Source organism: Anopheles coustani, chromosome 2 (genome assembly GCF_943734705.1).
Source record: "Anopheles coustani chromosome 2, idAnoCousDA_361_x.2, whole genome shotgun sequence".
NCBI classification, from domain to species: domain Eukaryota; kingdom Metazoa; phylum Arthropoda; class Insecta; order Diptera; family Culicidae; genus Anopheles; species Anopheles coustani.
In genome coordinates, this window is record NC_071289.1 from 30707976 (window position 1) to 30721300 (window position 13325).

Sequence of the window (13325 nt, forward strand, 5' to 3'; positions counted from 1 at the left end):
GCTATGCCTTTACCCACCGTTTTCGCTAACTGTTTTTTCTTCACTTTTCCTTGTGAACCTTCCCACAAAGCATGTGTGCCCCAAATATGTCCGTCTGCCCGTCTACACCATGTAGTCTAATTCGGACGAAAATCTTCGTCCCTGTTCAACAGAGTGTTATAGGGCACCCGCAATGTGACGCGTTCTATTACGTTTCAACTTGCTCAGAACTTCGAATTGTTGCGAGTTGAGTGGATACAGCTTCGAACTACCGCGTGAAGAGAGCAACCTAGCTTTGAATTTTTCTTCGAATTATCGAGTGTACCAAATCGTATTGTTTTTATTCGAAATAGTGAGAGTTTTCCAAGGGACTACTGATATACTTCGAATTATCGAGAGTTTCGAATTATCGAACGTTTGAATTATCGAGAGTCGACTGTATTTCCATATCATCTCCTACTTGTTGAAGAGCAGTTTGTTTACGTTTCGGCACCCGAAAAAACTTTGGTAAAAATATCAATCAAAACGGAGTTTGATAACTGAATTACATTTGTGAAGCCTAAAAATAAGTAGTACAACGAAAAATCCGATGTTTCGTGAAGAATATTGCTCGTTTTGTTCGCGTTTGTGATTCGGTTTGTTTACGTTTTGTCCAGCTATCGGTTTGTTTACGTTTCGAATTGACATTTGACATAAGCTAGCGCGACGTCGCGTTTTTCGCTGTTTCTACACTAGCGCGATTTGTGCAACATTTTTTTTTGTATGGAGTTCGGCCGCCTGTCAGGTGACGTCGCGTTTCGTGGCGGGACGTCGCGCTGTAGTGTGGACCCCGTGTATAAAGAAGTCCCGCGAATAGAAATGCTTAGCAGGATGGAGACGCCCGGTCAGCTGAATTGATAGTCGATGTATTGAATTGATAGTCGTCTATTTTTTAGACAAACATGTATTTTTTATCAACAAATTTATATGCATATCGCGTCATCTCATTATGTACTGATGACTCTTCTGGAATGCAACGGGAACATGTTTTTTGCCTCTTGTGCCTACGGTGATAGATAGCGTCTTGCGGTCTTTAACAAACTCAAAGTGCGTTTTATAACGTAGCTTTTATAGCCTTGTCACACTGATCACCAATGGTGGAATTGGTAAAGCCACTGTACTGTCAAACGAGTGGGCCGTTAGTGAAATGAGCTTGCTCAATAGACTAGTTTAACCAGTCCAGTGACTTTGCCAAGCCACAATTGGTGATCAGTGTGATAAGACCATTAAAGTTTCACGGAAATTCTCTCAGATTCTTCCTTCTACTCGTAAATGTTTCTACACGTTATGTTAACACTCGCTAGATGCGTACGTCGCTCAAGCTGCTGTACCAAGATTACAATATCAATTAATGCGATAACCATTTCAACTGACAACGTTATAATAAACATGATCGCGTTATAAACTCAACTGATGCTGCTGGAATATCATGTGCTGCAGTGAGAAATAATGCTGCTACTGTTACGATATGATCTGCAAAACCTTGCATTTTATTTTAGTGTTTGACGATTTTAGTCCACAGAAAGTGTTTCAGTACAATTTTTAGTACATTTACAGATCTTGCCCGACGCGACGGTTGGATTTAGCAGGCAGAGCGTGCCAGACGGACAATCGCCGTTGTTGATGGCACACGGACTATAGAATACGGGGCACACGTTGGTCACAGCTGTGATCAATTTCATGTTTCTCGTCGCATCCAACAACGTTAAAGGGTTTTGACGTACGCCATGATGGCTAATACTTTCGATGACACTATGAAATGATAATAAAAAAATAAAAGTAGATCAGTTGTTGCAAGAATAATTTCGAAAAATACTCACTTTTCTTGCGTCCAATAAAACATTTCATCCGACACGGTTAAGCGACGATTATTGGTCAGGTTGTCGACGATTGTGCGGATCCGCTTGCTGCGAGGTTCTTTACAGTCAATTCTATTGTTGGTGTCAGCATAGCAAACTTCTCCAGTGGCCATGAAAACCTTGATATCTGTGTACCAGTCGTTTATTTTAGTCAGCTTTGACAAAGCTTCTGGTTCAGACCCATCGAGATGGTACGACGCGATCGCGTTAGCTCCACGCAATCTGTACAGCTTTCCTTGCAATGGGTCAATGGCGATGCCATAAGTTTGAGCTGCATTAAAGTACACCGTTGTCCGCAAGTCCGCGTCATCCAAACTCGCTACCTCAATTGTGTCCTTTCTACTGTCAAACCAATAAAGACGACGCGAGATCTGGTCTACTGAAACAAACATTGGATATTCGAGATCCTTCGAAATGAAAATTTTCTTATCCGTCCCATCGTACTTGGCGCTGAAAATCGATTTAACGGAATAATCGGCCCAGTAGAGGCGGCCTTCAACACAATCATAATCCAGGTTATACAACCAGTTTCCCTCACTTATGCTGAAAGGTGGTTCTCCATTCGTTGGCACTCGAAAGATGCTGCCGTTTTGTGTAGTAGCAAGTAGAAACCCAGAGACAGAACGATTCGCAGCATTGCATTCAGTGTCTTTTGCAATCGCACCATCCATACAAGGTTCTAATGTTTTTAACCACTGTGTCCTGTTTGTGTTCCGCAAAATCCATGTGTGGTATTTGGTAACGTCTGTAAACACCATAGGCTTGAAACCATCGCATGTCGAAGGAGTGGCATTAGGTCTCATTGTGTTCAACGACACTATTCCACGTAAATGCCATGTCCCATTTACGTTGAAATACATGCCTTCTCCACCATCCATGTTGCAAACATTATTTCGAATACTTTCACCCGCACAGTACTTATGACCTGTTAAGCGGTTTCCGGTCGTTGCATTATCGTCATCCAGGCATAGTTGTGAATCAATTACGGTTAAGTTGGTTTCTCGAAGTTTACCAGATGGCTCACCGTCTTTGTTCCAACTGAATCCAAGTACGGTTCCGTTGAAACCAACAAGTTGATCTTATTCACTTTCTGTATTCCAAAAAGTTGTGGGTCGTACGGAGTTAGTTATATTCATATCAGTAGATAATTTCAGAATTCCAATATCGTTTGCAAAGCTAGAGTGATTATAACCAGGATGCAATAAAATTTGAGCCACGTATAATAATTGTGTATCGTCGGTGATTCCATCCACATAATCACTTCCAACGCGTACAGATAATTCATTTTGGCGCATAACGCGAAAACCCTTAGTAGTATTATAGTAAAAACAATGAGCAGCTGAAATTGAAACAAGAATAGAAACATAAGACTCGTTCAGTCTGGCTTAGTCTACAAAAAATAATTACCAGTAATTACAGTGTTCTCGTCAACGATGGTACCTCCGCACAAATAGCCAGTATTCTTTATCAGCGTACTATATATGGCGACATGCCACGGCCATTTCCTTTGTTTTCCTTCACCTTGACGAATAGGTTTAATAGGTTTGGATTGTATAATTGTTGACAGGTCCGGTACGACATCGGGTTGCGAATTAGTGCTTCTGCAGATTGTACCTAGTTGGGAACGTGGGTTGGGAAGGCAGATTGTGTTTTCTGCACAACCACCATTTTTTATGGCACATGGGCTGTAGAACATCGGGCAGACATCGGCCACTGGGGTTACCAAGAAGCTTTTATATTCCGTTGTATGATTCGGTTTTAATACAGGTTTTTGACGTGTCCCCTCCAGGCTAACACTTTCGATCGTGTCACTATGAAATGGAAAGAACAATTTACAGAAATTCATCATCAATATATACAAATCAGAGTAATACTAACCTGCCGTAGTTCGACCAAAAAACATTCTCATCAGTTGCGGCTAAATAATAAGCGTCGGAAACATTGGTGACAATCGTGCGGATCCGCTTACTACGACTATCCATACAGTCTATTGTGGATGTGTTTCCGTCAACGTAACAGATTTCTCCAGTGGTGATTGAAACTGTTATGCCTTTGATCCCTGTGGTTGCTGACAACAGCTCTGGTTCTGATCCATCGAGATTGGACCATCCGATCCCGCGTCCTCCAAGCGTTCTGTATAGTTTACCTTGCAGCGGATCAACAGCGATTCTATCATTACCATCAACATTGATCATCACCGTTGTCCGCAAATCCGGAATGTCCAAACTGGCAACCTCGACAGTTCTCTTTTCACGATCAACCCAATATAGACGACGTGAGATCCAGTCCACTGCCAAATTTAATGGATCGAGTCCCTTCGTGATAAAGGGTTTTTTATCCGTCCCATCGTACTTCGCACTGAAAATAGATTGTGTTTCACGTTCGCTCCAGTAGAGACGGCCCTCTAGACAGTCTTTATCGAGCCGGGAAATATTTTGTTGGACCAGGACTTCACGACCGTTGAACGCTGTATCATCATTTAAGGAAAAGTGCCAGATGCTCATTGCATTTTCCTCAGTTTCTAGTACCCACAGCAAGAAACCATGTTCAAAACGAGTCGCAGCGTTGCATTCAGTATATTTTTCAATCGTACCGTCTTTGCACGGCTTCTGATCCTTTAGCCACGTTGTCGTGTTTGTATACCGCGAAATCCATTTTCGATATTTGGTAACGTCTGTAAACACCGTAGGCTTGGAACTGTCACATAGAGTTGCATTCGTGTTCGGTCTTATTGGGCTGAATGACACTAATCCTCGCAAGAACCAGTTGCCACTGACGTTAAAGAACATTCCTCCTCCGCTATCACCGTTGCAAGGACTGACATTGTCTTTTCCACCAGCACAGAACATTTGAGGTGTTAGGTATTTTTCGTACGTCTCTTTATCATACGCAAGGCACATTTGTGTGTCCAATATAGGTATCGTTGCTTCTTGAAGTGTATCAGATAGTGTATCATCTTCGTCCAAACCGAATCCAATCAAGGTTCCTTGCGATCCAAATATTTGATTTTCATCACTATCAACATTCCAAATAGACACTGGACGTACGAAGTTCGTGATGTTAATATCAGACGTTAACTTGAGAATTGCAATATCGTTTGCGTAATTTGAGTCGTTATACTCAGGATGGACAATCATGTTTGCCATCTCGAATTCTTGTTGGCCTTTAGTGGATGCATCTCTATATTTACGGCCACCGTACACTTGTAGCTCATATTTTCTTCTTACATTATCACCGTTAACAACACAATGAGCGGCTGAAAATTGAAACAGTTATGAAATATGAGATTGGTGTGTTCTTGAATGTCAATCGTAAGCAGGCAATCAAAGTCGGGCGCTCAAAAATCGGACAATCGTTTTGCTTTGAATTTATTAAAGTTCATCCTTGGATTTGGAAACGACACGAAGCTTCACAGTTTTTTCTATCCTCCTCTGCACGAATATCCAAAAAATTGCTAGAAAATTGGTAATATGAAGAAATAATGGGAAACGAGTGAAACCAGTTTTTATTTTGAATTAGGCATTCAATGTCGGACACCATGCAAATGACAAAGAAATTAGTTTTTTTATTACACATTTGTTTGCGTTGAAATTGTCATGCGTTGTTGTTTATTATTGCTTTTTCTGAATTTCTGTTTGAAATAATTGCTTTTTCTGAAATTATTTTAAACAAATATTTAAACAAAAAAAAATATGTTTCCATTCTTCCTTCAGTTTCTTCCCATTATTTCCACAGATAAAGCATTTTCACTAATCATTCCTGCATATTAGTACCAAGAAAACCTATCGTTATCAGATTTAGAGAAGAAGAAAAGAAAATTTAGAGATTGTCCGATTTTTATGTGCCTGGCTTTGACTGCCTGCAACTATACATTTGCCACTATATATTTATGATTCACCAGTGATGATTGTGTTGTTGTCAACGAAAGTTCCTCCACAAACTCCTTCTCCGATTAACAACGTGGCATGCCATGGCCATTTCCCCTGTTCTGCATCCACGCCGTTATGAATGAGCGGAGCAATATCATTATCGCCTTGAATTTCAAACACACAGGCACACAGTGTCAGGAAGACAACCAAAATATGCCTCCAAGAGGCAGGAGTGTTTAGCAATTTGCGATTTCTGCATGATGATGTTTTAAAACGCGACATTTTTCCCAATGTTCACACTCTTCACTGGCACTAAACAGGGATCTGCACAAGTTGAAGTCAGAGCTATGACTGATGCAGCTTTGATCTTTAGCTTCATATAACACCACCACACTTGCCAGCGAACAATGTTCTTCCCATGTTTCCATTGCCATCTTGGGTGAAAAAAAGAATTTCGTGGCCATTTCGGGATGCTTAACTGCCAAAACAGGTTTCACAGGTTGGATTACTGCTGAATCAATATTTGTTGCTCATTTGGAGTACATAATCTGCTCTCAAAATGTTGTGGTGTTTGATGGAGTGGTGAAGGAGGGGAGGAGGGAATATACGTGGTTCCGTTTGAATGTTGTATAAAACCGCCTATTCACCTTCATATAGAATTTATTGGTTGAATATAAAGTATCCAATAACCTGATTGGTTATTGGAACAGGAAAACCACATGCATTTAAGTTTCTTGATTTTAAGAAGCAGCAACAACATATTTTATGTCATATATTATATCGCTGGCGGATGTCGTATGAATATTTCTAGTCATTCTGGAAATGTTATTCGACAGTTGGTTATCAACAAAGGTTTTAAAATAACGGGGAATTAATAAAAAACGATATTCATTTATGCGGTAAATTCATTGCTGCATTCTGCATCGGTAGCTCGTCTTATGTTTAGAAATTGTTTGTCTGAATAGTCTGAATTGAACAACACTTAGATAAAAAGAATGAACAGAACATCATGAGTTATGAACATTAATTATTGAACTTGATTAAATGTACTGTTTTAGGGGCCTTCAACTTAACTGCTTAAGATCCCTAGAATGTTTCATGCGCCTCTGTTTACGAAACAAACAATCAGGATCCACAATAATCCAACATCGAAAACTGTTTGCACAAATGAAAGTAATGAAGTAACATTAAACGTCATGAACACTGCATTAATTCACCAATATTTTTCTTGAGTGTTTAATTTTGACCACCAGCAACAGCAGGTGCTTTCTTGAACTTTATTCAGAAAAGAGTAAATAAAATATGGATGTCTTTAAATAATTTATGCCGGATCCTTTAGCCTTTACAGGCTTATGTTCTATTTGGTTGGTGTTATGTGTCGAGAATTTCAAAATCGTGCTGTTTTGCTCTCTGTGGAAGGAATTTGGTAAATGGAATTGATGAGGCTGCGGGCGAACTGGTCAAACCAGTTTCATCAGCATAGTGAAAAGTGTTTCTGGCCATTCCAACAATCAAAGATTGCTTTGAATTGAACTTGGGAATACATTTCTAATCTAACGAGTTTGAAGAGCTTTCAATTTAGCGAATAAGTTTGTGAATGCAGAAAATTTGTTATGTCGGCTAGATAAAGATTGGCTAGGTTTTCCAGCATGGGTAAGGGTATCTTGTGTCATTTTTGTCTGAAACCCATGTAAAGAGCAGCTGAAGGAAGAAAAATCAATCGCCGCCAGTATTTCATTTTATTGAAGAAAAGAATCCATGAACTGCCGGATGTAATCCCTTAAAATCGGTTTATGCTCATCCGAACTCCAGAATCAAACGAGACCGAATTCTTTACGGATGTGCGTGGTTTTTTATCCACGAAATAGTGTTGCTATTTCAGTATCTTTAATTACGGCGCTTTCGACTGAAATACCTGAACGTTTGTCGTGGGGATAACATATTCTATTTTCAACGGTGAAATCTTTCAACCAAATCATTTTCATTTAATGATAGTCTGAATTCTCAATAGTTTGTTGTGTACGCAATTTTTGATAACTGTATCTGATTTACGTCCGAACATTGTCTTCATATACATTTGATTCTTGTATTGTTTTCAAAAGGTGGCAATAACTTACCCTTTGCATGTATTGTTCTTCTTTTCGCTTGAATAGAATACAGTATCTTTCGAACAATACTGAAAATTCAATTAAAAATAAACTTTTTTTTATTTCGCATTGAATCGGTTTAGGTTCTTAGTCTGGATTCTAATCAGTTGCATAAAGAAAATTATTTTCAATCGTTTATGTTTTTGTTCGCTTGTGAAGCGTGTTATATAATCACTTGCAAAGCATGTTATTTTAATTACACTCTCGCACGGCTTACCACAGATGTGCTCCGTTTTATGTACACATGTTTTATACAGCACTTTTCCAGTTCCGAGGCATTGATTTGATTGATCGCAGGATGAAGCAAACAGTCGGGCTAGAGAGTAGGAAGCAAACCCCCAGATTCCTACAGAGGTTCGAGCTAACGCTTACCGAGTTCAAATTTGTTCTAATGTTTCCACTTTCTTCCCTTTAAAACAAAGATCTGATACACGGGCGATCTTCTCTCTATTCTTATTTCTCTCTCTATTTTGCTTTCGTTATGAATAAAATGATAAAATTTGTAAAACATAAAAATAAACACTACAACAATACATGGATTGGAACAAACGAAACGAAGCGGGATACTAAAACAAACACTCCCAACCCGTGCGAGGGCGAATTGCATTTACATCGTTCACAACATCCACTCGCAGGACACACATTGGCGGAAAGAACATCAAAAAAGGAACACAGACCACATTCACTCGAATCGCATGCATACACATTTCGCACAGGATGGGCAGGAGGAGAATGGATACGGAGATGGGGACACACGAAGGGCGACAGAAGGAAGAAAGCGAAGAGAAAGGGAGGAAGGAGAAGCCATGCTCGGATGGCTTAGAAATCGTCATCCCATCCGGACAGATCATCCGGCGGTGGACCGTCGGGATCGGCCGGATAGTCATCGAAGTTGGCCGTATCGACGACACTCTGCACCTTCGGCAGGATCGGCGGCGGTAGCGAACGATTCCGCAAACCTTCCCAGTAGAAGCCATCGAACCACCTGTTTCGAGGGAAGAAAGGGAGCGCGATAAGAACGTGCCAGGAAGCCAGAACTGCATAGGAGACATACTTGTGCTTTTGAATTTCACTGATTCCACCACGCTGGTACCCGAGTCGTTCGGTCGGATTGTCACGGCACAGCTTCTTGATCAGCGCGCTGGCGTTGCGGGTGATGTTGCGCGGGAACTCGATCGCATCGATACCCTTCAGGATGATGTTGTACGTGCGCATCGGATCGGCTCCGGTGAACGGTGGCGTTCCTGTGGGAAGGGGTTCCGGTTAGAACGATCGTTGAAGCGTTGGGAAATGTATGGTTTACCCGTCAGCAGCTCAAACATGAGCACCCCGAGCGACCAGTAGTCGGCACTGATGTCATGGCCCCGATTGAGAATAACTTCCGGCGCGACGTACTCCGGCGTACCGCAGAATGTCCACGTTTTGCGACCTATTCGGTGGAGAGAAGAAGGAAAACGGATGATCAAAGCTATCCTACAACGGCAAGCGACCCTTTTGCCCTCCTCCTACCCGATTGCAGTTTCTTGGCGAACCCAAAGTCAACCAACTTCACGTAACCGGACACGTCCAGCAGGAGATTTTCCGGCTTCAGATCGCGGTAGATGATGTTGCGCGAGTGCAGATAGTCGAACGCCTCCACGACGCAGGCGGTATAGAATCGCGTGGTGCCGTCATCGAAGTGGCCACGGTCGCGCAAGATCGTCCACAGCTCTCCGCCGAGGCAACTCTCCATCAGCATGTACAGGTACTTGCGGTCCTTGAACGTTTTGTACAGCTTCACGATGAAGTCGCAGTTCGCCTCGCTCATGATCTCCTTCTCCGACATAATGTGCTGCTGCTGACGCGTCTCGACGATCTGTGCCTTCTTCATCTGCTTCAGCGCGAACGAGCGCCCTTTGTCCTGTGCCAGCTGGACCAGCTCGACGCGCCCGAACCCGCCGACTCCGAGCGTCGAGATGACGCGCAGATCGGACAGCTTCACTTCCCGGAACTCTTCGTAGATCCTAGCGAGAAAAGGGAAGAATCCCACACAAATTAGTCAATCCGTTCGGTGTCTAGGACCCCATGCCACTTACTTCTTCCGCTCGCTGACTCCTTCATCGTTGTAGCGGTTTCGGATCTCGTCCAGGTTCGAGATCAGCTGATTGAACGTGTCCCGATCTATCACCAGACAGGTGACGCCCTCCGGCGAGTCGCAAATGATGTTGGCCGTGCGTAGATCATCCCTAAAATGGATGGTACAAACGTTAGTCTCAAAATCTATCCGGTTAGCGACTAGCCCGCGCTGATTTCCTTACCCTTGCAGAGCCTTTTCGCCGAAGAAGTCGCCCTTTCCGAGGGTTCGGATGAACTTCTCCTCCTGCGTGTCCGGCTGGCGTATCGTCACGCGCACCTGACCCTTGGAGATGATGAAGAACGTGTCACCGCGGGCGCCCTGGCGGATGATATAGTCGCCCTTCTGGTAGTAGCACTCCTCTAGCACGTCCGATATCTTGCACAGCGTATCCTCCGGGAGGTTTTTGAAGATCGGCACGCTGGAAGGTAACAAGAAGAGATAAATTAGTTCGATAAATATCGGTATGGGCAAAAGAGATTTAGAGCTAGCTCTAGAGTTAATAACTTCAACATCATAGATAAAAAGGAAATACATATTGGACTAAAAGTCTCATTGCTCATCCCAAATTCCCAATGAACCCAATTCCGAACGTTGATTCGAACTCAAACAGTAAATGAGTTGGAAGAATGAAGGAGTAATTCGAATGCCTAAGTGGCACTCCTTTTCCAGGGACTAAGAACTCGATAAAATGTGGACTGAATTTGGATCCAATTTTGGGATTTGAGCCCCTTTTTTGTGGGGATACTTCTATTTGAGGCTTGAACCTCTGTTAGGTATTCTAACCCCTACTTAGAGCCTAAATCTCCGTGGCGACCAATTACTTATTTGGCGTGATTTTAATCATCATAATTGTTCAGTCTGCTCCAAAACAGAAGTAGTTTTACCTTCACTTATTCCAATATACAAAAACTATTCTCTTATTTTAAGATAATAATTTGAAAAGAACTTTCTTTATACTTGTCTTTATGGGGCAACTATAATAAACTTTTCTAAGTTAGCTCCGGAAGACGAAGGCCAAAGAACTTGCAAACTACGGTAAGGGACAAGAACTCATCAACAAAATGTTCTGCCATCTCCAATGAAAGACGTCCCATCTGAAGGGAGGCGGGCGACGCCAGGCGGTATACTAACTATTGTTTGAACGCGCGAAACCTTGAACAACATTGTGTAAACACCTATTGGTCGGACGGTCAGTTGAAAAACCAATAGGTTCATCTGGACGTGGACGGTAAACCACGCTTCGAAGCCACAATGGAAGCGCAAGGAAAAAAAAACCACAACTGATCTCCGGTGGAGACCATCGTCACAATGGCCGGATGGAACCGGAGGCCTCGGGTAAACATTTTTGGGAGGCATAAGTCAGTCAAGGGTAATGCCCTAAACCGTAACCACCGGCGAGGTCGATGGCATGATGAGGCGGATTTTGACGGACACTTTTGGGCAACACGGGGAAGTTGGAGGAAGCGGGAAGGTCATAAATGCACGGTGAGTGAGACGATGTGCAAGAGATATGATGGATTGATTATTCACTTCACGACTGAAAGTGACGAGCGGCAAGAAACAGTCAAGACGAAATTTTGAACGTTCTGTATTGCGTTTAATATTCCATGCGAGAATCGTGTGTCTTCTTTTAATGACAGTCTATGTAGGTCATTATGCCGCAAACAGTTTCTTCTGGAAAGGTTGTGTTAAAACAAGTGACTAGTTTCATATTTCATTTAGTGTTTCACTTAATTTACATTTTGTTTCATTTAGTTATTCTGAATAAGGTTGATCACCTATTTTTTTATGTAAGTAACAATATTTACGTTGCAATAATATAGAGAAAAAATCATACCACACAAATGACTTCCAATTATGCAACATGCAAACATACAGTTTATATGAAACCCCAAACCGATATAAGAACTCTCCAGCAGATAAGGGGCCTTTTAGAATCCAATATTAAAGCGATCAAATGTAATGTCGTCACGAATGACTTTACATTGTCTCGGGCATGACGCAATTTTGCATAGAATGAAAATGGCTCGAGATAAAAAGGCCATCGCTAAAAATTATATCACCCTTATGCCTGGGCTCACGCCATCCGTTACCGGCGTTGTGTGCATCTGTTTTTCCACATTACGCGATGAAAGTTCACAGTTGCCGAGTGCCGACACCGCAACTGCTGTGCATAATTTATGCAAGATGCATTCACATATAAGCCATACCGGTGGCGGCACGATGACAGCAGACCTCACTGAGTTTTATGGTTCTCTCCTTTGTGCAGCGGCATTGATTTCGATTTCTTCAATTCTTTCTTTTCTCTCGCCTTGCATACCCTGGAGGGGTGCAAGATGCAATATGATTTAATTGAAAACTCATAAACCGCGGGAAAGCGGGAAAAGACAAAAAATGGCAACAGAGAAAAAACGCCCGGAGGTGGTAGGGGAAAATTGTGGAAAATCTATTAACTAATCAATTCGATCCAAGGGAGGATAGCGGGAACGAGAGTGAAACGAAAAGGCCTACTGCATCAGAAGCCAATCCCTTCTCTTTCCAACTCAGGGAGACAAAAACCTCAACTCAAGAAGTAATTCGTTAATTAATGTGCAGCCACTGGAATGAATGAGTTGAATGAATGAGATTTTTCACACGCTTTTATGCGTTTTTCCTCCGCAGTGTGCGAAAAGAGGTGATCACCGATCGTCGAGATTTGCTTTTTTGTTTGACTTCTTAAACGCACATCATGAAGATTCTCGCTACCGTTTTTCATTCTTAGGGACGCTGAATAAACATTAGCGGCCAGACTCAGACCAGAGGCAGTTTATTCTCGGACGAGCCGATCGTTAATATGAGCGGTAATTCGCATGACGGCGAAGCTGGAAGCGACTCTAGGAAAGCTTAGCTCAACCTGTATTCTACCCGGCGATAGAAAGAAGTGTAATAAAGTCTTATGATAGCGAAAAATCGCGATTATCTACACCCTAAGCAAGCAACAACAGGAAAAAAGAAACCAATCTACGCGCTCCACGTAATAGAGTCATCAAAAACACCACGCAAAAGAAAGCAAAGCGAAGAAAAAAAAAAGAGTAGCCGAGGGATACCGTGCTAGATCCGGTGGGAAAATGTCTTGGACGGACCATTGCGAATGCTTGCGAATTCTACTCCAGACGGAACGGTTCCAATGCAAGTTCTACTCATGGGAAAGATTTTGCTAACCAAACTGTTTCTAGTTTTTTACTTGAAAATTATTAATTACTTTGAAGCATGAAGAGTCATGGTGATAAACATTTGTTTTCGTGACTCAACATTATTATTACATTACCTGTTTTGA

The 13325-nt window shown here is 42.1% G+C and overlaps 1 protein-coding gene across 2 annotated transcripts in view; it reads right to left on the minus strand.

Annotated features, from left to right (window-relative positions):
• Window positions 1-8332: 8332 nt before the first annotated feature.
• Window positions 8333-13325, minus strand: part of LOC131266382 (cGMP-dependent protein kinase, isozyme 2 forms cD4/T1/T3A/T3B) — a 107517-nt gene continuing 102524 nt past the window's right edge. For both annotated transcript variants that reach the window (XM_058268879.1, XM_058268878.1), the window contains 6 exons: window positions 10191-10427; window positions 9969-10118; window positions 9403-9896; window positions 9197-9322; window positions 8948-9137; window positions 8333-8878 (listed from right to left, as the gene is read on the minus strand). In XM_058268879.1, the coding sequence (XP_058124862.1) occupies window positions 8713-8878; window positions 8948-9137; window positions 9197-9322; window positions 9403-9896; window positions 9969-10118; window positions 10191-10427 (1363 nt within the window). In that variant the 3' untranslated portion in view covers window positions 8333-8712. The remainder of the gene's footprint in view (window positions 8879-8947; window positions 9138-9196; window positions 9323-9402; window positions 9897-9968; window positions 10119-10190; window positions 10428-13325) is intronic.